General features: G+C 51.0%; 1 protein-coding gene across 6 annotated transcripts in view; it reads left to right on the forward strand.

Annotated features, from left to right (window-relative positions):
* The window catches only part of Bcl11b (BCL11 transcription factor B), a 90,748-nt gene that overhangs the window by 37,640 nt on the left and 27,201 nt on the right, over positions 1 to 25,907 (forward strand). For 3 of the 6 annotated variants that reach the window (XM_075947386.1, XM_075947383.1, XM_075947387.1), the window contains exon 3: positions 393 to 608. The exons of the other annotated variants lie outside the window; for them this stretch is intronic. In XM_075947386.1, coding sequence (XP_075803501.1) covers positions 393 to 608 — 216 coding nt within the window. The remainder of the gene's footprint in view (positions 1 to 392; positions 609 to 25,907) is intronic. 6 annotated transcript variants of the gene reach the window in all.

Consider the following 25,907-nt stretch of genomic DNA (forward strand, 5'->3'; position numbering starts at 1 on the left):
CGTGTATGAAAAGGGGTTGTTCATCTTTTGAGAGAACAAATCCTCAACTGAAGCCTGTTTTAGTTTGTTCCGGAAGACCCCGCGTAGGGAACCTTAACTGGGAGTACTGCCCTCACGGGCCTTCTGTGTCCTAACACCCTACACTAGGCCCTGAAAGATAGGGTCCCTCAGAAACTATATGGCAGCTATAGGTGTAGCCCCTCTACTGTGCACCCTGACCCCTTGTCCCTAGCTCGTGTGCCAGTTGCCATCCCTAAAAGGCTGGTGTCCTCGAGGCCAGACCCTTTTGGAGGCTGTGCTGTAGCCCTGTGACCCGAGCCCCCTCTATGCCCTAAGCCTCTTGTACAGTCCAGGGCCCAACTGACCGGTCTTTTCTATTGTTTTTTCTCCAGGGCCGTGCAGGCCTGCCCAGCTGCCACCGATGGCCCCCATAGCTGCCTCCTCTTCCCACCCTCCCACATCCGTGATTACTTCACCTCTGCGTGCCCTGGGCGCTCTCCCACCCTGCTTCCCGCTGCCTTGCTGTGGCGCACGCCCTGTCTCGGGCGACGGGACTCAGGGTGAGGGTCAGATGGAGGCTCCCTTTGGATGCCAGTGTCAGTTGTCAGGTAACAGAGCCGCTGCGGTGGGGGAGGCGGGCTCCTGGGATGGCGGGCTGTGCCCCGGGCAGAGCTGGTGGCCCAAGGTGGGGTCCCAGGGGAGATGCACCTCTCCTCCCTCTCTCAGAAAGCTTTTCTTTTTGTGGGGGGGATGACAGCGGAAGTGGCAAAGGATGTCAACTGAATTGTAAACCTGTGATAGTTCCTAGGGTGTCAGGGGGCCATCGCTTTCACGCATTCCTCCCACCCCCAAATTCTGAGAGTCTCACTCCCAGAATGCACTGCCCAACTTCCAAGTTTCATCTCTTTGGGCTGTTTAGCCAAGTTTAATTGGATAACGCGTAACATCTGAAGTTTTCTTCTACCCCTTGCCTCTGCCGCTCTGCCACCCACCCCAGACAAGGGTAGGAGAGGATTCCAGGCTTGTCTGTGTATAGTGCTGGAGCTGTTCAAAATGCTGACTTTCTCTTTGGGACAATGTGTTGCCCATTAACTTAGAGGGAAGGGAAAAAAAAAGTCGTCCCAAAGAGGAGCCTTTTTTTTTTTTTTTTTTTTTTTTTTTTTTTTTTTTTTTTTTTTACGTGAACGACGTCCTTCGAAAGGAAGAGGAGCCTTTTAAAAAAGCTGTGGCCACGGGTAGCAGTGAAATATTGTGGAGTCTGGGGCGGAGACGGTGAAGCTTGGTAGCTCTGGGCAGCCCCTAGACCTGCTCCAGTTCCCTCTGCTGCTGTTGGAGGTCATTGAAGCTGCTGGTCACACAAAGGGGACCCACAGCCAGGTGGTGGCAGGGCCTGCTCTGTCTCCCCACAAACGCAGATTTCTGTGGCCTGGGGTCCCCACGAGGTCGAGGGGAGAAGGCCCTCCTTGCAGCCTCATGGTGGGGCCTGGTTTGCAACACACTGTGGCTTCGGGAGCCAGTATGCTGACACAGACTCACGTGGCGAGCAGCTGTGGCCTGGTTTCCGTGGCCAGGGCCAGGAACGGAGAGGGTGGCTGCAATGCTGGTACACATTCAATTTGTCCCTGCTTCGTTGCCAGGCACGTTGCAGGCTTTCTCTTGAGTCGAGCTATGAAAGAAAACTATTCTGATTGGGCAGGCTTTGCTTTTCTTTGACCCCGTCTCAGGGACCTCTCTTGTTGGAGACTGGGTTTTGCACAAGGTCACAAGTAGCCGCTGCTCCAGGGTAAGACCTCCCTGGTCTCCCTGTCAGTGGGGTGGTTGGCAGCCTTCAGCACCTCCCTCCTCCCACCCCCGCCCCATACTCCTGCCTTGACAGGTGGTTATGTCATTGGATCTGACATCAGGACCAGGAGTTCTGGTTCCTTTCTGGGCTTATGTCTTGAGTGTATACAGCAGAGACCAAAACAACTTACAAGGCTTCCTTCCTGGCCAGCCTGTTCCCCAAGGTGACTGAAGCTTCATGTAGCTTGGAAGATCTGTTTTGGGAATCTGTGGGAGACCCTGCTCATCAAGCTTGGGGTGCCTGCTGGTCTGGGCAGCTGCCCTGTTCCCCGGATCCTTGTAATGCATGTTATAGCCTTGCAGCCCCGCACGCACTTAGGGGACTGCACTTACAAAGATCAGCCTGGTGTTTATGGCTGAACTTGGTCAAGTTCTGCATGTACAAACATGATCTCTTTGTCTCGGGGTGCCACTGGGGTGTGCTTAACCCTCTGGTGGGCTGGCCCTCCTTGGGAACTGCCGGAGTGGATGCCTGAGCTGCCTTTGATTTGATCCGGCTCTCCTGGTACCTTTGTGTCAAGTGTGAGCAGGAACCATTCCTGTCCCCATTTTACAAATGAGTAGGAGGGACAAAGACTGGGAGGCCATGACTGAGCCCCATTCAAGAATGGGGCTTAGTCTTGGGATTAGCTCATTGAGCCACATGACCTCTGCTTAGGCCCAGTGGAGGCAGACCAGGTCTGTAGGGCCTTGGCGTCCAGGGGAGTCTGCTGTCAGTCTGTCCTCACTTCTTATTCTCTTAGTGTGTCAGTCTGTCATGTATGAGGCATCTGTGCCTGTGCCAAGGTTTTTCTTTCCCACTTTGTAGGTGAGCTTCAGAACCCCGAGATCTCAGCTCCGATTTGTTCATGCCTTAGTTCACAGTAGGTCCTTAGTAGGCCATGTGCAGACGCAGGTAGAGTCAAGTATGTGGGTCTATTGCCTACCTTTAGCTCACAGTATGGGCATGGAGATCTATCCTGAGGCCGATGGAAAGGAAGGGAGGGAGGAACGCAGAGAGGAAATGGCTGCTTCATCTGTGGTACAGCGGCCACCATGAACTTCAGGGCTCTGTGCCGTCCTGCCCCTGTCTGGTGATTCCACTTCTGGGGAGGGGAGGAGCAGCGAGGGTGAGCCCTGGGACCTCACTAGAGGAGCTGGCTCCTAAGGGACCTGCTGTTTTTCTTCCCATTCTTTGTCCCATATCTAGCACTGTTCTTAGCCCTTGTTCTGCCTTGTTAACTTAGCCCGCATCAGGCTCCTTACCTCTGTGCTGTATTTTCTGATCAATTTCAACACATTCAAATGTCCTCTTCCAGTGGGTTTTGTCCCTTTGGTTCTGTTTCTGGCACTGGGCTGTTTGCTGAAGTGTTTTTAGTGCCTGTTTAATTAGTGGATGCAGAGGAGACATAAAATCGCCGGGAACCCTCGAGGAAGGAGGGGCCGCAAAGTCTGAACACGGCACTACTCAGTGCGCTCTGTCCCTTTTCTGATCAGGGCGCTTTGAACCTATCTCTTCAAATTAACTCAGGAGGCCTGAGCTTCGCACAGGTTAATTGCATGCCCACGAACATGCTCTGGGATTTTTTTTTATAGAAGGGTGTGATTTCATAGGAGAGAAAGCTACCCAGATACACCGAGGCCCTGCTGGGACCCCTCACCCACGCTTCCCTCTGATGCTTCTAGCCGGAAGAAGGGACACAGGGGCTCATTATTTTGTGGATTCCACAGAGATCCTCTGTGGTCTTGAGTCAAGGTGCTCTTGGCAGCTGAAAGATCTTTTCGGATTTATCAAGGTGGCTGTGCAGTCAAGAGCCACAGCCAACTGGCCTATCCCATGCCATCCAAGGAGCAGAGAGGCCTTGAACATGTCATTGTCCCTCTTTAAGCCTCACCTCCCTTTCCTGTTAGAAACAAAAACCCAGAACTAATCCCCTCACATATATATGAGTATACTATTGAAAAGCAAGGTTCCGTGCATGCGTCGATCTGTGGACTAGAACGAGCTGGGCCTTTGTGGGTCTGGGCCTGGCTAGGGTCTCAAGGCAGAATCTGAGGACAATCAAATGACAGCTGAAACTCACTGGACTCCATCTTGTCCTCAATTCTTTCCTACTTCGAGGTATCATGATCAAAAAGTGGCCTTCAGAACGTATCAGGCTGCCTCAGAGGGTGAAGTATGTAGGTAGCCACATGGCCGCATCCAAGTCATTCTCTGTCCCCTCTGCTCCTCCAGTCTCTCGTCTGTGGAATGGGCGTAAGGATAGGACTTGCTCTACAGTTGTTTGGAGGACTTGTCGTGAGGTCATTTAGGGCAGATAGACTCAGAACAGCACTCGGCATGTAACAAGCCCCGCAGACGGTATGATTCATACGCTAGCAGAAGGGGTTTCGCAACCTGATGGTGTTACGTATCTGGCACTGGGCGAGAGCTTCCTTTAAACCGCATCCCTGGTTTCCATGCTTAAAAGCATTTCGTCTCTTGGCTAGCTTCACCGTGCACCGGCGTTCGGAGGTGGGACGGGAACCGGGGAACTTCATTGCATATTTAGAGGCTGTAAATGGTCATCAGCCAGAGTGATTAATGCCTGTGCTTGGCGAAGTTCAAGGTCTCACGCAAGAACACACAGCATCCAGGCTCAGGGAAGTGGAAGTGTTTGGATTTAATAGAGGGAGTCAGTTGTAGTCATTAGTATATGCTGAAATCACAGGGCAATCTTGTAAAGTTAAATTCAATTTACTTTTCTACTGAAATTGTGCTTGCTGTGTTATTTAACTAGTCTGGGGTTTCTTGGCATGGGTTAAAGGGACAATAAAGATAAAAGAATACCTGTAAGTAAATAGTAGGGTTTAACAGTAGAATCTATCGCCTTCTCCTCCTTCAATTATATCCCAGTGTTCGTTTTCTGTTGTTTTTTTTTTTTTTATAACCGGAGCCCTCCAATGGGATGCCTAGGATCAGACCACCCTAGCTGTGGAGGCTTGATGCGATTAATACAGTCTGTCTGGAAAGCGGCCTTATTTCGGGAAGTTTTATGTTAATGATATGGTCTGCGCGCTGCACATTTCGTACCAAAACGAAGATGGAGCTGGAGTTTCTTTCTGGACTGGGTTTGATTAGCAGCAGGGGCTCCCAGGGCAGCCACTCTCCCAGAGGACAGAGGTTGGCAGTTCTCCTTGGGTTTCACTGCCTGGTGGGTGTGGTGTGCTGGGTGCTGGGCGGCAGGGGTAGGAGGGTGGCATTCAAGCCTCCGTGGGGACCAAAGGTGGAGGGCCACGAGGGTGTAGTAGGGACTAGGTGTGAGGCAGATGTGTGATGACCTTTGGGGAGAAGTGACAGCACATTTGTGAGCTTGATTGCAGTGTAATGCTTTGGGGGGGGGGGGCGGGACACTTTCTGAGCTCTCTGGGTCCCTTTGTCATTGGCTGGCTCGGTGGAGTTATTAAAAGTTTAGAGAGCCCTTCTGGGGATGTAGTTCAGGTGGCAGAGTGCTTCCCTAGCAGGCGTGAAGCTCTGGGTTCAATCCTTCGCCCCACATTGTGTAAAGCAGGCATGTGGGGCTAGCATGTTATTCTCACACTTGGGAAATGAAAGCAGGAGGATTAGAGGTTCAAGGTTATCCTCAGCTACACATCATGTTTACAGATTAGCCTGCCCCATGTGAGGCCCTGTCTCAAAAAAAAAAAATTCATTCAGTCATTTACCCCTTCACGATGCCTAGACAACAGAGACATTGGTGGTTTCGCCCTATGACTGACATTTACAGTATGGTTGCCAGTTCCTGGGGGCTACTTTCTAAGATTGACTCTGGTGTCTGGGTCCTCTTGGGGTGGCCCCACTGAAACTGCTGTCTTCCAGGGCCTGCCTGAGACCTGCACACTATCCTCCTTGACTGGAAGCATTCCAGCCGTGGCTATAGAGAGCTGCAAGGCTGCTGGGTGTTCAGGATGCTTATGTTCTTGTTGGCAGAGTTAGCCGAGGTTGACAAATATTTAGTGGACTCAAAAGAAAGGCCACTGTCCATGTAACTGGCAAATCACACCTTTCAGCACGCTGGGCAGTGGGGTCAGGAAGGGACTGCAGCTGGCCCATCAGGGCAGGACTCACGGGGGTCATCCCAGCCACACAAATGCTACTGCACTCTCTGCAGACACCTTGTCACCCTCTGCTGGCCCTTCGGAAGGCAAAGCCAAATCAAAGAATTCTGTTCAGATCTGTACAAGATGTTGCTGTTTTTTTCTGCTCTGACAGGAGAGGCATTTGGAAGAGCAGTTTCTTTTTCTTTCTTTTTTCCTTTTTTTTTTTATAGCTGTCTTAAAAAGGAGTTTGGCTGTTTAGCACAGCTGGTGCTCATTACATTATGGACTGGCAATAAAATAGCATGTGTAATTAATTTTTAATGCAGCGCTGGATGCAGCACTTCCAAGCAGTTAGTGGATACGAAGACCCAGCGCTGGCTGCGGACATCACAGACCTCAGCGCTAGGCAGCCACAGGCTCCTCTGAAGGGGATTTGACAGTGGCGGGAGAGGCTGGGTACCACCCTCCATGTGGAGGGAATCCCATCCAGAGAGGAGTTTGCTATGCGTGACCTGAGGTTCAAATCAACCCTTAGTGAACCAGGTTCAGCGGTCCTGATTGGACATCTCATCTGACCACTTCAATATCTAGATGGGGAAAGGGAGCCAGGCGGTGAGGAAGACACCGTAAGACACGAAGGGCTGGCATGAAGAATGGCTTTACATCTCTCAGGCTCTGCCTTGACCTTGAACTTCGGATCTCCAGTCTTAACTGGGAGTACTGGGATTTCAGGTCTATACTACCGTGCCCTGTTTTGTACTGTGCTAAGGACTGAACCCAGGACTTCATGTGGGCGAGGCAAGCATTCTTTTGATGGTGCCACATGCCCAGCCTGCCTTCTGAGACCCCTTGAGTTCACACTGAGAGCTAGTGAAGGACACCTGTCAGTGATGGTTACAAATCAGTTTCCATGGCACCACCAGGCTTGATGCCCTGTGCCCTGGACTTGGCAGCAGGTAGCATGATGACAACACTGCCATGTATGTGGTCCTGGGACTCTGAAGAGTTTTTTCTTTTTTCTTTGCCTCTGTAGGGCACTCCCCTGTGCGTGTCCCTCTTCTGAGACCTCCGTGCCTCTATGGCTGCTGTCCAGTCTCTGGGAACTGCAGCATAGACTCTTGTTTGAATTACATGTATTAACAAAGGAAGCCTCAGACCTGGGACATCCTTGGTCCCAGTCTCTGTGCTAATGGGTATGAATGCATGACCCTAGGACCGCCCACTTTTCCTTCTCTGCGCCTCAGTTTCCTCACTTGTCAAATGGGGCAAAAATACCCTTTTTGGGAGGGCACTGAGAAACTTCTGCCAGGGTATTGCCAGGGCTTGAGCTATCAGGCTGGATGACCTTGGGTACAGAGGCCCTGTGATGTCCAGTCTGCCGGCTCTGTGCCTCTCCTCACCTGCCAGCTTCTTAGCATGACTGAAAGGGGGAGCAAGGGCCATCGCTCTCAATGCTCTTAGGACTTGCTGCTGTTATCTACAAAACCCAGTGTGCACCAGCTCTGGCTCTTGCCTGACGTCTTGTCTGAGTGTGCTCCGCTTAGGGAGCACAGGCTACCCTTTCGAGGTCACACAGCCCCAAACCCGCAGAGGGACAGCCTGAGCTCTGCTTGGCCTTGAAGATGTGCTTCTGCCCGTCACGTCCCCACTCCTGCTGGGCTGCAGGAGCTGGACCTGCCTGACATACACGGAGCATGCTGGTGAGAAACCAACTGATCCTCGGACATCATCCTCAAGAGCATCCCCTGGGTTCTTCATTTCACTGACCACACCTAGAAATGGAACCCTGGGGTGTGTGAGGACCAGAATGTGCTGGAGATGCCTGCGTAGGAGGTGGGAGAGGCTGCCTTTCAATCCTGCTTGGACAGTGGTCACTTTGACTTGGGCCTTCATGGATGACTGCGCTTAAGAGGGACATAACAAAGAGAGGTGGCCCCACACAAGACTCGTTTGGCAAATTGCCCTAAGACTGGGTTTCTGGTGTCTGGGTGGGAATCCTGCTTGCCAGTGGCCATCTTTGTGCTATCTGCTTCTCCTGAGATTGTGGCAGGGTCTGCATGCATGTGCACAGATGCTGCTGGACATCAGGGGCTCCAACAAGGTGAGAAGATGCAGGGCAGGTCCATAGTCAAGGAGCCTGCGGAGGATTGCTTGCTTGCTTCCTACTCTGTAGTTCAGTCCCCGCACTCAGGGAGAAGCCGAGTTTGCTCTTGTGGGGTGGCTTGGGAGGACACATTGGATGCTATAATGATACAAGGACGTGATCATGGGATTTTTTTTAAAAAAAATATAAGTATACATAAGAATTACGATTTTGACTTTTTTGTTTTCTCCTTCTTCTATTGCTAGGGACTGAACTCAGAGCCCTGAGCTTGCGAAGGTAAATAAAATGACTCCCGTTTACCCAATCTTTGGCAGGGGCAGAAGGGGAAAGGCTGTCTGCTGCAGGTGTCTTAAAATAACTCCCAGTAGTTGAGACCATGAAATGCTGTTTATCCAAACACAATTGGGACTGTCCAGTTTATTCCAGTGGTGGGAAGAAGCCATGGGAAGTCTGAGGTTTTCCAGTCCCCATTAGACCTTAGAGGATCCATGCCCTGACCAGTTCTATGGTTCCCTCTCTGGGCATTATTTAATATCAGGTGGCACATTACCTCAGTATGTAGTCGCAGGCGGTGAAGGCAGTACCCTTGACTTCTCTTTCTCCCTTGGAGACTTGTATCTAACAGTGGTCCCGCCAGGTGGCGGTCAGGCGGTCTTCACAATCCCAGTGCACATGAGATCCTTGGCTAGGGCCTTCTGCGTTTTGAATCCAGACTCTCCTTGGGGGTTGGCTTCTCCCAGAATGCACAAGTGAGGAAGACTCGGCATCTCAGATGGAGCATGATTGGTATTGGACGGTGTTTCCTGAGTCCGGGTACCGCCACCCATCTTCTACCTGGCGGGTACAGTAGGGGGAGGCACATGAATCATAGAGCTCCTATGGGCCCTGGATAATAAGACTATCTATATTTTGTGGTTTCTGTAGAAGGGGTTGGAGGGCTCGGGTCCTCTCCAAGGAGGTTAATGCAAAACCGAAGCGACTATCTGCAGAAACAGGCAGATGGGATCAGTTCATAAAACTGGACATTAATTATCGCCTTTCTTAATAAGGTGACGACTGGCTGACTGGTAAGGCCTGCTCTGCTGGGTGGGAGTGTGTCTGTGACTCTAACTGAGGTTAACCTGGCCTTAGTTACATTTAAACTTGGGTCTGTTACTCTGAATCTCCTTGTGTTTTTATTAGCCATCTCGTTTATTCTGTGTTTAATCATAAGAGAAGCCATCGAATGGTGGTCCATCGTGTGCATGCCCCAGGCTTTTGTTTAATTCTGTGTTTGAGACAGGGTCTCAGGTAGCCTAGATCAGCCTTGAACCTGCTGCCTCTCTCTCAGGGCTAGCATTGCAGGTCTGTGCGACCACGCCCAGTTCCTGTGGTCCTGGAGATCAGACTCAGGGTCTCGTGCACACTAGACAAGCACCATATTGACTGAGTGGCAATCTCGGCCCCTGATGGATTGCAGGTCACAGTAGTTGGAAGGCAAGGGCCATCAAGTTTCTTTTTTCCCCCTGAGACAGGGTTTCTCTGTGTAGTCCTGGAACTCGCTCTGTAGACCAGGCTGGCCTCAAATTCAAGAGATCCGCCCACCTCTTGTGGTGCTCCTATACCATCTGAAATATTTTTTATTGTTGATAACTATCTGTAAGACTTACAATTCTGGTAGTTGGCTATCACTGCCAGTGCTGATGGCTACATCTAGAGCCCTTAACTTGCTGGGGCGTGCTCCTCCATTCAGCTGCAACCCTAACCCCTTTATATTTATTTATTTATTTGCCATTTTTAAGTATGCACTCTAGTTATTCTGAGTATATTGCAGTTATGTGGCGGTCACCTCCTTCCATCTCTGGAACTGTCTCATCTCCAACAGAATTCAGTCTCCATCAAACAATGACTCCATATCTCCTCTCCCAGCTCCTGGCAGCCACCGTCCTACTTCCTGTTTGTATGAATGCCACAGCTCCAGGGCCTTTGTATGGGTGGGATGAAGTGTACCGCATGGGTGTGAGTGAGCGTGTCTACGTTCCTCGGCTCATCAGGTAGCGTGTCTATGTTCCTCGGCTCATCAGGTAGCAGGGGTCTTCATGTCTTTCCATTCGGGACTGTGCACTAGTTCCTTGTGCATATGGATTACTTTTGCTCTTGCATCCATCCGTCAGTGGGCACTGAACAGCTTCTCAACACTACCATTGTGACCCTGGGCATACACAAGTATGCTTAAGTTCTTTTGGGTGTGTACCTAGAAGTGGTATAGTTGGATCATAGATGACCCTGCGTTTAGTTTGAAGGCAGTTGCCCAACTTTTCTACAGAGTTGCATTTTAGAGCTGAGGAAGACGTTCTTTAGAGAGATGGGAACCGACTGAAGGGACATAGTCAGTGCACCTTGGGTGTGATTTGAAGCCAGGCCCCACTGACTTGGGCTTAGCATTGCTTTGAGTTACTTGATCTAATATTTTGTGAGGGTCTCAGCCCCTTAACTCTCCTCATGACAGCTTTGTATTCTCAGTTAGCTGGTTTTAAGCAGCTAAAGATTCACCTCGTATGAAGATTTGGGGAGGAAACCTAGGCAGATTGGGTGACAGAAAAGTTTCATGTTAAGAAGGGTAACACATTGCCCTCTCTGAGCCTCGGGGATTTCTCTGTCTCACAGAGGATCCTCTTGCCAGCCTCACTCCTGCGACTGGAGGAAGGGCGTCTAGTAAGTGGCCTTGGGTCCCTTGTAGACTGGTACTGTAGTTATGATACTTCTGTATAGATGATTGCTCAGGGCTGCGCCTTCTCTCCCATGCCCTTTGTGAGTGTTCCATGCCTGTCTGGGTGTCGGAGAAGTGACAGATTCAAACCCGAGGCGTTGGCTTCCTTTAGAGGCTGTGGCTGAGGGTCCTTCCTTGCTTCATCCACCTTCAAGTAACTCCAGGAGTCCCTTGGCGTCTGGTCCCGTCGCCTTAATCCCTGCCTTTGTAGCCACGTGATGCCCTCAGCAATCTGCCACATCCTCTTTTAGACAGTGGACTAAGGGTTCACCTAAACTGGTCTCATATCACAATCCTTAGTTTTATCCACAGAGACCCTTTTCTAAATAAGGTCACACATGGCTTGCACTGATTTCGTCGCGGGCGTGTAGAATATTTGGGGTCTCACTAGCCAACCCCCCACATTCCCCTTGTTGTTAGACTGTAGGCTTCTCCAGGCCAGGAACCCCAATTGGTTTTTTGGGGAGATGCTGAGGTCTGCTGGGACAGTTCTAGACACTGTGTGATATTCCCCGGCTGGACACCAGGGTGGGTCCCTGATAAGATGGTCACGGGAATGTCACATTTCTCAGCTGCCTGGGACCTCTGGCCAGTTCTCCTCAGGCTCCATGACAAGCTGTGTGGCCACATCTGTCCCCACCAGTCCAACCGTGTCAAGTCGAGAGTATAGGGAGAGTATGGATGTATTTGGAGTTGGGGGTTCAAAAAGCCTGTAATGATTATGAGGGAAAAATTAACTGAGTTGAATAGAAGCTAAAAATAGCCGGACACACATTTGCCTATAAACTATTTTTTTTTTAAGAAAACATAATTATTTTTGCAAACCAGCTCTGAGAAGCCAGGAGTATTTTTAGCCCATGTCTTCTAGGACGCCAGGCATCATCTCAGGAAGAAGATCTCAGAGCCCACCAGAATGTAATGATGTCACCATGCTGGGTGACAGCCTCTGGGGGAGCAGGGTCTGATGTTAAGGAGCCCTGTCTTCAGCCCTACTTTCCTGAGTGTGTTTGCTGGAAGTTCTTGAGAGTCAGGCTGTGGCTTCTAAGGGTGATGCAGCCGGGGACGTCCTGGTCACACCTGGACAGGTAGCTCTCGCATTGGCCAGTTGACAGCTGGCGCAGCTCTGGGTTGGGAAGGTGGGTGGGGGCTAGTGGTGGGAGCAGCCCAGTCTGCTACCTTAGCCGACCTGCAGGGATAACTGGGGCCTGAGGGAAAGGACTCTAAGTCTTCTTGTTGGGAGCCAAACATTGCTTCATGTCATCTCCCCATTTTCCCATGGCCTCTGCCAGGGTTGTTGGGCCTGGCGTAGTCTCTGTAATAAAGAGCCCTGTCTATATGTGTGTGTGTGCATATACCTGTGCCTGTAGGTAGGTGTGTCGCTGTGTCTGTGTTTGTATGCGTGTGTGCATACCAGTGTGTGTTTATATTGGTGTTTGTAGGTGTATTGTGATTTTGTGTGTGAATGTAGTGTACGTTGTCACGACAGCACCAGCTGTGTGGTGTGTCTTTGGTACAGGCGTGTTCCTCCTGGGTTGTGGTGCATGCTGACATGGCTTAGCATTGTAACCTGTTGTGACGTTGGTGTGAGTGTGTCTCTGAAGACAGATTCTCTTCCCAGTACCTGCTGGGGGAGATCACTGTACCTAGGCCAAGACCAGGTGGCCAGTCCAGAGTGTAGCTACCCATGAATCTGTGCAGGGAGACCAAAGGCTTGGAAGTAGATGTTGAGTTCTCGTCCTGGCTGTGACAAGTTGTGACTGTGGGTGGGTGAGCGAGCCTGTGTCCTCATCTGAAAGATGGGAATGCTGCCAACTGAGTCCGGTCGGCCGTGACAACAGGACCCACGCTTACCACCAGCTACTCTTCAGCACTTCCCGCCCTGCTCTGTGAGGAAGGCTTTGTTATCACGCCCACTTTACAGATGGGGAAACTGAGGCGTGGTAACTTCAGAAATGTTCTTGTAGCATCTTCCCCGGCTGTGATACACTCACTGCCTCAAGCAGCAGCTGGCCTGGTGTCACTCTTACGTTTTATTGTTGTTATAACTGTAATTACCGTCACAGCAGCCGTTTCCTGGGTGGAGATATTCCTCTGGTGCGGCTCCAGCCAGCCCTGACTTCCAGCCCTGTCCGTCCTTTTTGGGCATCTTATCATCCACCTACGCTTTTTGTGCTGCCTCTCTTCCATTTGGGGTCTGTGTGACTGAGGTCTCAGGGCCTTTCTGCTCTCATTGAGATAAAGAGTACAGTCCCCCCACCCCCAGAATCTCAGCCCGGAAAGTCAAGTGCAAACTGATGGTTTTCATTCCTTGATCTACCCTTCCTTTCTCTCCTAACACGCATCTCTTTAAGAAGGGATTGGCTGGATGCGGACAGCTAACAGCCTATGGATTTATGGAGGCAACGCGAGCTGGCTCTCTAAGCTCGGATACCTGCAGTCAGCGTCCTGTCTCTTTAAGCTGAGGCTCTGACTTGCCGCGGTATTTTACAGTGCCTGGTTTCATTTATGCTGGAGCCAGACTTACTATGTGAGCGTCGTCCGCATGCTGGAATTAGTCTTAAGCTTGCTTCTGTGGCGTTGCCAAATTCCATGTTTGTGTTTTATTTAGAATTCTTTTCACGGCCAGCCGATTCTGTGCCGGCACACACAGGCACTGTTGCGCCCCATGGAGAAAATAAGCAAGCTTGCGTTTTCTTTGGCAGAGGCCGCGGCCACAATAGACTGTGGTCTCTGAAACATTTTTTAAAAGCTATTTTAACCCATAACAGATGCATAAAGTCGGCTCAGGCATGCCAGTTTTCTTAGTTTTAATTAAAAAATAATTGCAGTCTAATGGGATGTTAGTGACACATTTGGATGAATGGTCGGTGACATTATCTGCAACTTATAAATTAGTGCCTCTCCCTTGGCTGGGGCAGGGCTAGGGAAGATTTGGGGAGGGACATTTGCATATCTGTTCTTAATTGTAGGATGGGGGCGGGGAGGAGACTGAGGGACAGGGACAGAGAGAGACCTTGGTCAGTAACACTCAGTCCCAGCATCTGATAGCATCCTTCATTCCGGCACCATCAGACAGGAAACTCCCCTGCTGAGTCCTCTTACATGCGGAGGTGGGTGCCTCAGCTCCCGTGATCCCTCCTCTCCTTCAGGATGACAGGTAGTACCAACTACGACCTGCTGGGCCTATATGAATAAGAAGGTCCTCTGGGAAGGAAAAGGGACAGAAAGTGCCACAGCCTCCTGCCAGGTACAGAGGCTGTGGGAAGCTTGTAGCCCGCACACCCTAGTTTCAGATTTTGTGGAAACCTTGTCACTCACTGGACAGAGGTAGGCTAGGAGTTTGTGCATTCTGGGGTCTCTGCAAATACCAGCTGGGAACATACGGGGCGGGCCTTGCATCGCCTTTGCCGAAGAGGCAGCTAATCTATGGTGATCGTGATCCCAGGTTCCCTATGCTATCTTTGGAATCTAAGAATCAGAGTAGGCTGGGCCAGTCTCCTGTGCTCAGTCTCTCTGTGGGTGCTGTTCCTGTTCACCCTGCCCTTCTAGACAGAACAATTCCAGATGGCCAGTGTGCAGCTTGTCCTTCTTCTGTAGATGTGGGAAGCTGTGCCATCCTGTCCTTGGAGATCAGGAAAAAGATCCACCTTAGCTGGGTGCCTGTGCACTTGGTCATGTAGGCTGCCCCTCTGGGGAGTGGTCCAGGCGCCCCTGTGCATCCCTGCCAAGTTTCTTCCACAGGTATCGTCCTGATGTGTCCCCAAGAGGTGACAGGACTTGCCTGGGGCCACTGGGCTGAGCTAGGACCTGTCTGACTTAACTCCCCACTTTCTCTGAATTTCACTGCCCTTAGTTTCAGTGTTTGGGGGACACACCCCGTGGCTCATGGCAAGGTCTGGGAGACTGGCTCAGGATCTTTATTTTTACTTCCAGGGCGGTGCTGACACTTCCTGTTGTCCAGGGTATAAAAATGAGTGTTTCTTAGACAATGTTTTTCTGAGCCCAAATTCCTCCTGAGTAAAATTAAGTTCTTCTATTAAAAACATGAGTCACACCAGCCCAGAGGAGAATAGCTTTGACGTTCCTCGAATTGTTTTGGAAGGGAAGCATCACATTCATGCTCATCCTTGCAATTATACCTCACTGCTGGGTAATCCACGCTTGGTAGCCCAGCCCTCCGCTGTGGCTATGCGATGCCTTCGTCTCTTTCGCTGCCGCTTACCCAGGGGTTCTGTGTAGCACTCCGGGCTTCCTCTGCTCTGGGCTCATCAGATTCCCTGTGCGTGGTCTTGGGTATCTAATTGCCTCAGATGATTAATGTCTGGTTGATAAGGTTCCATGTCTGGCTGCTCACATGAATTCTAAGGAGATGGGAGTCCAGCTCTGTCTCAGAACTAGGGGGTTTGCTCCCCCTAGGGGGGGTTTCTGCTCAGGTTGGGGTGGAGCCAGACAGTGGAGACTATTGTGGCCATGATGTCACCTTTTCTGAACTGTGTGTTTCTTTTACTGTGACCTCTCAGGTCCAAGCTCACCTGTTGCTACAGATTGTGGTAGTGAAGTTCCCACTGATCCTGGCACTATGTTGATGTCCCCTCTACCCCTTCCTTGGGTGTCCCCGTTACTGCCAGTTGTGGTCTCTTCCATTTGTCTGGGGAACCCGTATGTCTTGCTGATGTCTTGCTGCAGTAGATTGTCTCTGGGGCCTTCTTGAGCCCAGGTCAAAGCAGAAGCCCATTGTGACAGACACCCCCAGTCAGATGCAGTCAGGAACCTGTTTCCTATGGTGTTGGCTGCCTGCTTCACTGTCCTAGAACAAGGACAGCTTGTTGAATACTGGCCCCTGGGCCAGGTGTCAACTGGACCCGAATTGTGTCTCTGCAGCTTTGGGTGCAGCCTTTGAGTTTTGTAGCTTGGAGGGGAGCATTTGGCTTCCATTTCTCTTTATTCCGAAAGTTGCTACAGCTCACCTGCTGCTCATGTGAACCCTTGGCTAGGAGGAGGTTCTGGCACCTTGGGCAGATGGGGGTGGTGGTGGGGAGGATGAGCGAGTGGAAGCCGTGACTGCCATGGCAAAGGCTTTGGGTTTGGAATGGGATACAGAATGTGGTTTCTGAGTTTGGAATAACACTTCTCTTTGGGATGTGGGGAGCGGGGATGGGCAGGGGTTCAACTTCATTTACTTGTATTAAGCTGAAGTTTCCTCTTTTTCACGAGTTAGAAGAAGAAGCCCAAGAAAGTGATGAGAAACACAGTCTGGAAAGGCAGTTCGTTTACTCATTAAACTTTCCATAAAATAAACAAAGATTTAGGATGGAGGACCCAGCTGCAGGGCGCTTTGGTGGGAGGGGACAAGTTCGATGTAAGCTCCAAGTGGGAAATGGACCAGCAGGCCAGGATCATGTGTGGGCCCTGCAAGGAAGAACAATAAACCTGAGTGTCCAGGAGGGGTGCATGTAAGCATGTGGGTACACTAGTAGTTCATATATAAACCTGCAACATGTGAACGTGCAGAGACATGCTTTTATGTATGTTCACATACAAGCAATTATGCACACATGAGCAGATGCATAGGGTATAGGTATAGATGCATGTATGTGTTCATGTGCACACATGCGAGTATTCATATATGTTTATTTGTGCTTGCACACACATGCACAGAGTGTGCTAATGTGCATTCAGATGCAAGTGTAGGCTGTCTATGCGTTTACATATCTTTATATGTATTCAGCGCAATACGTACCATATGAGGAATGTCTCTGCTCCTCTCCAAGGACCTGCTGTGGTCCTTCAAGAGGGGGTCCAGAGCCATAAATGCACAGCATCAGAAAGAAGTGGGATATAGAAACAGCACCCAAGTACACAACCCTGCTCTGGTTCAGTGGCGTTCGGTGGATGCTGGGCTCAGGGTGGGTGTCCATACCCCTTGATGCTGTCATGGTACTGCCTGAGGTGGGGTGTAGTGGGGGAGCAAGGTGGGCCTTGATCTGACCCTGCTGCTTTATAAGCTGGGTGACTCTTCACCTCCATTTCCAGCCTCAGTTTCCTTCTCTGCTCAAAGAAGGTAATGGTTATGCCCGTCCATGTGCAGGGCTCAGGGTAAGGCTGCTACCTGGTAGGTTCCAGGAAGCCAGGCTACGATTGACCTTGTGTGGTAAATGTCCATATATATATATGGGATAAGAATGCTTTGTTTATAATATTCTGAGTCTGCGGCAACCTCTACACTGAGGGATGATGGGAAGGCTGGGCCTCACCTTGGGACCCTGGGCTTGTCGAGATTTGGAAACCCTTTCGTCAGTGATATCCTTGTGCCCTGCTCTCCGTCCAGCTAGGGTGAGGCCTTCCCTAAGCTGCTGCTCAGTTTTATCAGACTTTGTCCAAACCAGAGCAGGGAGAATCCTTGTCATGGCTGACTTTGGGCAGTAGGCTTCTCCATCCTCGTGTGAGCTGCTCAGACTCATCTGGGAGCCTCTTAGACCTAGACAACGCTAGGCAAGGTACTCGAAGGTGACTGGATGGCCAATGAGATCTTGAAATGGTTTCTCTCCAGAGAAGATGTGGGCATTGAGATCTTTGCCGACAAGATGGCTAAGAAAGCTGTATGCTTGCACTGGGCCCTCAGAGCCCAGGGATCTGGGTAGCTAGTCAGCCCTCCTTCGTCAGTGGTTTCAGGCATTCTTTTGGAACAGCTCAACAGCCTCCCCCCTCCCCCTTTTTTTTTCAGTTCTGGCCTCATCTTTTTATTTCTCCTGAAAGGAGCCAGGATGCTAAGGATGCATTTGAGCTAGGTATGCACACATTTGTGTCTGAGTGGCTCCTTCCTGCACCATGGCAGACATTACTAGGTGATCACCACCTTCTGTGACCTGGATAGCTCAAGAGTACAGGCAGGCAGTGATAACTGGTCATCTAGGCCAGGAGTTGAAGCCTTACTTTTGCTTTGACAGGGCTTTCCTGAATGGAGGGAGGGACACATTAGACAATAGCTTCCCTGGCGAGAGCTGGTGTGTGTTAAAGTCAGACCCCCCAGGTTTGCATAGACTGCAGTTTCTTGCTTTTGACTTTAGAGCTCAGAGAAGGGAGGCTTTGACCTGGGGATCCAGACTTAGAGGCAGAAGCTTGGCGGATCAGCCAGGACCACCCCAGGGTTCTCATCTCACCAATGCTAGCGATGCCAGGGTCCCTCCAGGTGGCTCTTGGCTGCTTGGAAAGTAGGCACTGGCTCACGGGGTCTAGGCGCCCAGGCATCTTGCTGGGATGGTGATCTGGCAAAACGCTTGCTCCTCCCTTGGGGTCCCACGTGTTCCCCGGGTGCTCTGTTGGAATTACATCCAGGGTAGGGCCTATCCTCATTCTGCCCTAGCCCTGGCTGTGCCTTGTTCTGTCACATGGCCTCTGTGGTCTCTGTGGGTTTCCACCCAAGGGCCATGGCCTGTTCTCCAGTCACCCAAGAATTCTCTGCTGATGTCAGCAGAGGCTGTGTGTTAACAAGGAGTCTTAGGGTCCACTAGGAATGTGAGCTCAGAGAGCAGCGGGAGCCTCCTGCTTCCACCCGTGGTTCAGTCGTTTCCTTTCATCTTCTTCTCTTTGGGTCCAGCAGAAGTGATGGCTACTGTCTTAGAGATGGGTAAACTGAGACTCAGAAGGTCAACGCCCCCCTCAGAGAGACGCACTCTATGCTGCCAGCCCTACTCTCTCGGGCCAGCTTTGCCAGCCAGTGCCTCCTCTGACAGGGCTGGTCAGAGCTTCTCAACTGCCACCCTTGTGTCTCAGCGCTGCATGGAACATTATTGTCCTTTTGAGAGCTCCAGTCCATGTGTCTGTCCTGGCTGCAGTCCAGCTGCAGTGTATGTATGTGGCTGTCTGTGAGGTCCTCTTCTAAACCGACCCTGACTGAGGGCCAGGAGTTCTGATCCCTGTCCCTACATCAACATTGTGCCTGGCTCACCAAAGGACTGAGGTATACCTGCTGGTCTGTGGGAAACAAAGTCCTGATTTGACTGGAGCTTAGGGTCAAGCCTTCAGCCTCTTTGGATACGACGGTCACTGGGATTTGCAGACCAGCCAGCCTAGTTGAGTTACTGTGCTTCAGTGAGAGACATCTCCAAACATAAAATTGAATGTTTGAGGAAGAAGCACACACACACACACACACACACACACACACACACACACACACACACACACACACCTCTCACGCCACACATACACACACACACACCCTTCTCTCTCACACACACACACCTCTCACCACACATACACACACACACACACACATCTCTCTCTCTCACACATACACACACACCTCTCTCTCTCTCTTTCACCCCCACCTCTCACACACACATACACACACACACACACATGACTGGAGTGGAAATCACACCATCAAGGGATGGAAAGGTTATATCTCCATAGCCTGCCCTGCAGTAGAATACAGACTCTTATTGACAACCGTGACAAAAACGGGGAAACATGGCTGGCAATGATGAGCTGCGGAGAGCAAGATTTTTGTATCAGCCTTAAGCGCTGGAGGTTTCATCCGAAGGTTTTTTAGATAAGGAAAGAAGGGCCTCTGTCAAAGATCCAGATAGTGTGTGTTTCAGGCTCTGCGGGCCAGACTGCTCAACTCCTGACTGTAGTTAAGAGCCTCCAGACTCCAGCCCCGGCACGGCATGACCTCAGTAAACCACAAAAGCATGCAGCCTGTCCGCAGCCTGTGCTCTGTGGATCCTGTGTAAAGAATAATGACCATGGCTGTGGTAGATGACTAGGGTGTTCACACGCGCACGCGCTCACACACACATACATGCACACACACGCACAGACACACACAGACACACATACGCGTCTATCTTGACAGCAGTTGAGACTCATCCTGAAGTGGAAGGCTTTGCTCTTTTGTCTTGCACCCTGGCCCTCTTCCATGGCTGTCCCAGAGAGTGGATTTCGTGGTCAATTAGGCAGCTGGTCCTGAGCATCACTAGGTGAGCCCATTGGCTCAGTGTCCCTTCCCTATGTCCTATCCTCTCTGGTGAGTTCTAGGAGACCTTCACTACCTTCCTCCAGGACCTTCTACATTGGGCTGCTGTGACATTTGTCAGTAGTATCTGGGATGTGCTCTGGTAGGGGGGACCTGAGCTGCTCTGGGAAGAGACACGAGAGCTGCTGCTTCCTTTGCTTCGGCGGAGGCTGACTGTGGGGTGGGAAGTCGCTGGCTCTGTGTTCTCACTCAGTTCACATGCTCCACTTTCTGCCCTCCCATGCTGACAGGGAGACAGACACAGTGGAGCTGACGTCATTCCTCCCCAGGACAAGCCAGAGAGGCAGGAGAGCCTTCATGCCACTGCTCCCTCTCCCTAGGTGCTGCGATAGCCAGCCTGGCTGTCAGCTGCACTTGACTGACACCGGAAGTGGGCAAGAAGTGTAGCCATTGGGTGGAGCACAGGATGTCTCTGAATGTACAGACCTGTTCAACATCTCGCCATTGCAAAATGAAATTCCCACAGGCAAAGAGCTTTTCTGGGAGTTGCAAAATTGAGTTATAAGAAAAATCGTACTTATAAAAATCTCTCTCTCTCTCCTCTCTCTCTCTCTCTCTCTCTCTCTCTCTCTCTCTCTCTCTCTCTCTCTCTCTCTCTCTCTCTCTCTCTCCAGATCTCACTATGTAGCCCTTGCTGTTCTGGAACTCACTATGTAGACCACGTTGGCCTCAAACTCAGAGATCTGTCTGCCTCTGGCTCCCAAGTGCTGGGATTAAAGGCGTGAACCACCATGCCCCGCAAAAATCTCTTACTATTTTAAGTTCAGAATTCTGTGTTTGGTTTGGGCCGCATTCATAACTAAGTACCCTTGGTCCCGTGCCGCCTGAGTGTCTTAGGTTGTATGTGCCTGCTAGAACATGGGCATCCCTTGAGTCAGGGTGTCCCCGGAGATTGATTGTTAGGGGTTCAGATCCACTAGACACCCTGCTTTGAAGAATAGCCCAGGATTAAAACACGATTATGACTAGCCTCAGGGTTCCCTTGGCCACCAGCAAGATCCTTAGGGACTTTCTAGATCACCTGAGACCTGCTCTTTCCCTGCCCTGAGAGGTGTAACTGGGAAGTAGCTAGAATATTATCTGCTTGGAGAAGTCATGTGATCATGGGCAGGTGATCTGGGGCCTAGCAGATCTGCCCTTGATGAGGGCGGTGCTACGAGCTGTATCCCACTGATGACACACAGTGGGCTTTATGTAGGCTGTGTACCAGGAAACTGTGATTGCTTTCTGTGGCTGTAGGTGGCAAGGTTCGGGACTTTTCCATACGGCTTTGGTATTTTGTACATGGAATACTGACAGTCCTTCCTGGCCATCATTGGGGACCCAAGGATGAAGAGCCTCAGTTCTGTCTAGAGTGTTCCTTTTCTCGTTGGTCTCTGCCTGTGTGTGGCACATTCCTCGTCACATTCCGGTACTAGTCCTGGCAGTTGAGGAGGCAGCTGGTGGCGGATGCTGGCCGGTCACTGTGTTACACTGCAGAGTGTCACAGGAGTACTGGCTTGGGAGTGTACATTCAGTGTGAAGGGGTGGAGTTCTGAGGTCCTCTTCTTGTGTCCTCCCTCTGGCTAGCCCACCTCACTCATAGCCGTTGGCTTCTGCAGACATGGTGAGCTCAGATGTGGCTAGCTAACGGGGGGATGGGAGGGTGGGTGGGTGGTGGTGGTCTCAAGTTTTCTGGCCTCCCTCCCATCTCCCTTCATTTGAGACCCCCTGGAAATGGCTAGCCACCTTGGACAACTGTTGTCTGGGTCCAGGACTCTGCTCCTTTGGCTGAAACCCTGAGTCATCATATGAGAGTTAGCCTCTTACATTCTGAGGCAGGTAGGTCCCTAATCAGGGAAGTCTAAGAGTATCCATGCTTTGGGACTGAGCAGTGTCTGGGAGTCCCAAGGAAGGAAGGAAGGAAGGAAGGAAGGAAGGAAGGAAGGAAGGAAGGAAGGCAGGCTGGCTTTCCATCTGTAGAGGTTAAGGGTGGGAGGCAGTAAGGCTTTCTGGGTACTGCTCAAAGCCTGGTGAGGCTCATCAGTTGAGATACTGGCCCAGGGACTTGCCATGCTGAGCCTGCTTCCTTACTTGCTCCACAGCTTTCTATTCCTTCCATGTTAACGCCCTATAGGTGCCTTGGGTGAAGGGGGAGGAGTCCCTTTCTTAATGTCCCGCCCCACCCCGACCCAAAGATGCTCTTGGCCCACCTACTTGTGCAGGGATCAGATAATGAATGGACACCGAATGGGAATGAACTGCTGTGCAGGGTCTTCCACTGGATCCCCCGGAGCCCAGCACAGAGTAGGTACTCAGGAAATGCTTGTCCTGTCAATGGGCTGGCAAAGAAACCCTCTTCTTTGCCTCGGCCCTTAGGGTTCCAGTGTGCACACTCTCTCCCATTAACTTCACCCACCAAGCTTTAAGAAAGGAAAGACATGGATTCTGCAATCTCTTGTCCTAGACCGACATTATCAGCTGCTAGAAAGGTCTTCATTATCGGGGATATCTCATCCTAGAAGCTTCTCTTTTCTGGCTGAACTGGTGCCCTTTTCGCCTTTCGTGGTCCCTCTAAGGTCTCAGAAGATAAGAACAGAGCTTGCCATGAGAGTGGCGTGGTCGCTGCTAGAAGCTCTTTCCCATCTCCAACCCCAGTATCCTCTTCCCAGGGTTCATTCTAGAGGATACATTGAGATCTAGCATGGCTGAAGTTGGCCTTGTATTGGCCCTGGCATGGTAGGGGCTTCAGAAGGCTGCTGTTTATTCTGCCAGACAGGGATGGTACTAGCCACTGAGGGTAGAGATGATAGGGCAGGAGCTGGCCCTGCATGGAAATAGTCTCTCAGCCGCTGCCCCTACCCCAGAGCACTTGAGTGGGAGGTGTTGTCTTGGTGGTGCTGTAGGGATTTCTGGTCTACCTTCTCCCTGACGAGAGCTAGGCCAAAGCTCTGAGAGACCCAGGCTTGTTCTACCCAGCTCTAGACCTATCTCATTGTCTTAAACCTTGAGTTATGCTACATTGGGGAGGTTCAGTCGCCCTGTACCCATAAGTGTTGTTGGATTTGGGCTCCAGTAGCTAAGAGGTAACCTTTTCTCCACAGGCCTCTTGAGCTGTGTGTGACTAGAAGAGACTAGCCCTTGCCCTCCTGTCTCATGAGCCCCTGGCATCTTCTTAGGTTCCCTTCTAGAAGGGAACATGCACTGGCGTCTTCCCTCTGCAGGCCTGGCTGTCTTCTTCTCTACTCTTGGGTATGCCTTGGGAAGATATTCAAATTACCACTCATCCCCTTCTCTGATGGAAACTCCAGCAGGTGGTAGGCAGAGAGAGATCACCATCCCTCAGTCTTAGACGAGTTTACTGCAGAGGGAAAAAAATTATAATATGAATGCCCCGAGTTCCCTCTTTGGTCAAAGGAGTTGCCAAGTGTGAAGGTTTAGACCTGTCAGCCTGACCATGTCTTTAATCACCTAGGGGAGACAGATCTCTGGGTGTGCCCCACAGTGCCTTCGGAGAGGGCTGAGTGAGGAGGGAAGACCTACCTAGAATGCAGCAGCACTATCCTATGGGCGGGGCTTCTGGAGTGAATAAAACCCGGGAAGGGAGCTGGGAACCACATCCGTCTCTGCCTCCTGACCGTGAATGCACTGTTACCATGCTTTTCGCACTGTCTTCCTTTGACATAGAGCCAGAATGAGCTCATCTTGCTGTACTTCGATGTCAGGCATTGTCTAGGAATGAGGAAAGGATCCAATAGGAAAGGCCTCGCAAGGGGCTCTGCTGTGGTTGAGGCTGCTACTTCTCCCTGCCATCTGCCTGGAGACCTTGGTGTGGGCACCAACAGTGAGCTGTGTACTGTGCCAGAGCCCACATTCGCAGGGACAGAGACATCTCATACCCTGCAAAGCAGCTGGAGGAGACCCAGAGCACAGGGTTCAAGGGAGGAGGGACTCCTGAGACCTGTCGTCAGCCAGTGATGCTCATCCTTAGGGTGCCTAGGACGGAACGCAGAGGGAAGGTTCACTTGGCTTCTGGCAGCATCTGAAGGCAAACACATTGCTCTAGGGCAGTGTCTCTCAACCTGTGGGGCTCAGCCCTTTTGGGGCTTAAATGATCCTTTCACAGGGCTCACTGAAAACCATTAGAAAACACCGATATTTACATTACAGCTCACGACAGTAGCAAAATTACAGTTATGAAGTAGCAATGAAATATTCTGTGGTTGTGGGGTCACCACAGCATGAGGAATTGTATTAATGGGTCACAGCACTAGGAAGGCTGAGGACCACTGCTCTGTGGTAAGGATGGGTTGCTCATTTCCCAGAGAACAACCTGTTTTGGAAGGACTCAGTGGTATCCTGCTGTGTGATCCTAGGTTCGGTGCGTCACCTCTCTGAGCCCTAGAGGTTCCTCATCTCTAAATGGGGAGGAAACATCTCAGATGGACCGTGAGACGGATAATAGTGGTGGTGCTGGTACATTCCCCAGCTTGTTGCCATGATTGAATCTAGATGTGAGTGCACATGGTGTGTGTGTGTGTGTGTGTGTGTGTGTGTGTGTGTGTGTGTGTGTGTGATGTTTTCATGCTTTCCTCCCCATTTCCAACAGTGTTTGTGTTGTGCCTGGTATGTACAACTCTTTAGCTACTTGCTGGTGTGATCTCCTCATCTTCTGCAGCGATAGCCCAGCTCTTGCTTTAGGGTAGAAATCCCTGACCAGAGTAGCTTTCCCTGTAGACATATTGGCATAGACCCCTGGCCACTTGCCTTACCCTTTGGGAACCTGCGGTAGCATGTGCCCTTTTGGCTTGCCTTGCTACTGTGTTCTGCCTTCTCCCTGCCTGCTGGGGGTGGCTGAGCCCGTGGTCCCGTGTAGTCCTGTGTGGTCCAGGAGAGACCCGGGAGCCATGCCTTCTGCAGCCAGTGTTTGTTGTTCTGTGCCAGTCGGGGAGGCCCCAGCCTCGAGGTCACCTTCTGGTCGCTCCGGACTCACTGACAGCTTCTGCCCTGCTCTGTGGTAGGCCAGCAGCAGCTGTACCAACCTCTTGCCCTAGGCCAGGGACATATGGCCCTGGGGGTGTGGAGGGGACTGCAGCTTAGGTCTTGGAGCAGATCTGCAGGGACCAGGGACTGTGGCTGTGACTGTAAACACATGGTCGGTTGGGCACGACTCCTTGCCTTGGCTCTCCTGGACTTCAAGTGAAGGTGTCCCCTTCTGCTTGGTGGTGGTACAGGCTGAGACCTTGGGCAAGCATGAAACATGAAGCCGTCCATAGCTGTTCACATATGCTTAGGTTTGTGTTACTGCTCATGCCCCTTGGCTTGGGTAGTGGGTCCTGGTTCTTGGCACTTAGCAGCGTGTGTGTGGGTGGGGGAGGGGCATGGGCTTCTTCCACTGGGTCCCCTCTTCTGGTGCCCAGGGAATCTGCTGTCTCTTTAGCCCTGACCATACCGGGCCAGTGCCTGGACTGAGGGCTCTTCTCCTGCTGGAGACTCCTACCACATCTGGATCTCTATATACTCTTGTTGGTGGCTCTTGGGGTTTTGCCACCTACTTGTGCTTTGTGTTCATAGTGTTGTTGTTTAAAAAAGACAAGAGTCCCTGTCCGTGGTAGAATTCGTTGCCTTCGAAGCCGAAGGATGGAGAAGTCAGGGGGAGCTGTTACACAAGAAATAGACTGTCATAGCTTGCTGTTTGGGGAAACAGAACTGGCAGGGTTTTTTTTTTCTTCTTCTTCCTTCTCAGGCACTCTGTATTATTAAGATACTCTGTCTTATAGGGGATGCTGGCTAATTAATCCTGTGGAGAGGTAAAAGCAACAAGCGTTCAAAGAATATACTTAAATAATGAAGAAGTTCTTTAATGTGGACCAGGAAAATTGCTCTGGGCTGGTGGCATGAGAAAGAGAGGGTCTGTCTGTAAGTGTTGAAATGGACTTGTGTACACACACACACACACACACACATACACACACACACACACACACACACACACTCACGGTGCATCTAGCCAGAACCCTGCTAAGTCTTCTCTCTTTTCAGTAGAAAAGAACCAATTATGTCTTGTGGTCGATTTCCAAAAACCACTTTTGATTGTGTGATTTGGTTGCATTGGAGAGCGCTCCAATCAGCCC

The sequence above is a fragment of the Microtus pennsylvanicus genome, chromosome 14 (assembly GCF_037038515.1).
Source record: "Microtus pennsylvanicus isolate mMicPen1 chromosome 14, mMicPen1.hap1, whole genome shotgun sequence".
NCBI lineage: Eukaryota > Metazoa > Chordata > Mammalia > Rodentia > Cricetidae > Microtus > Microtus pennsylvanicus.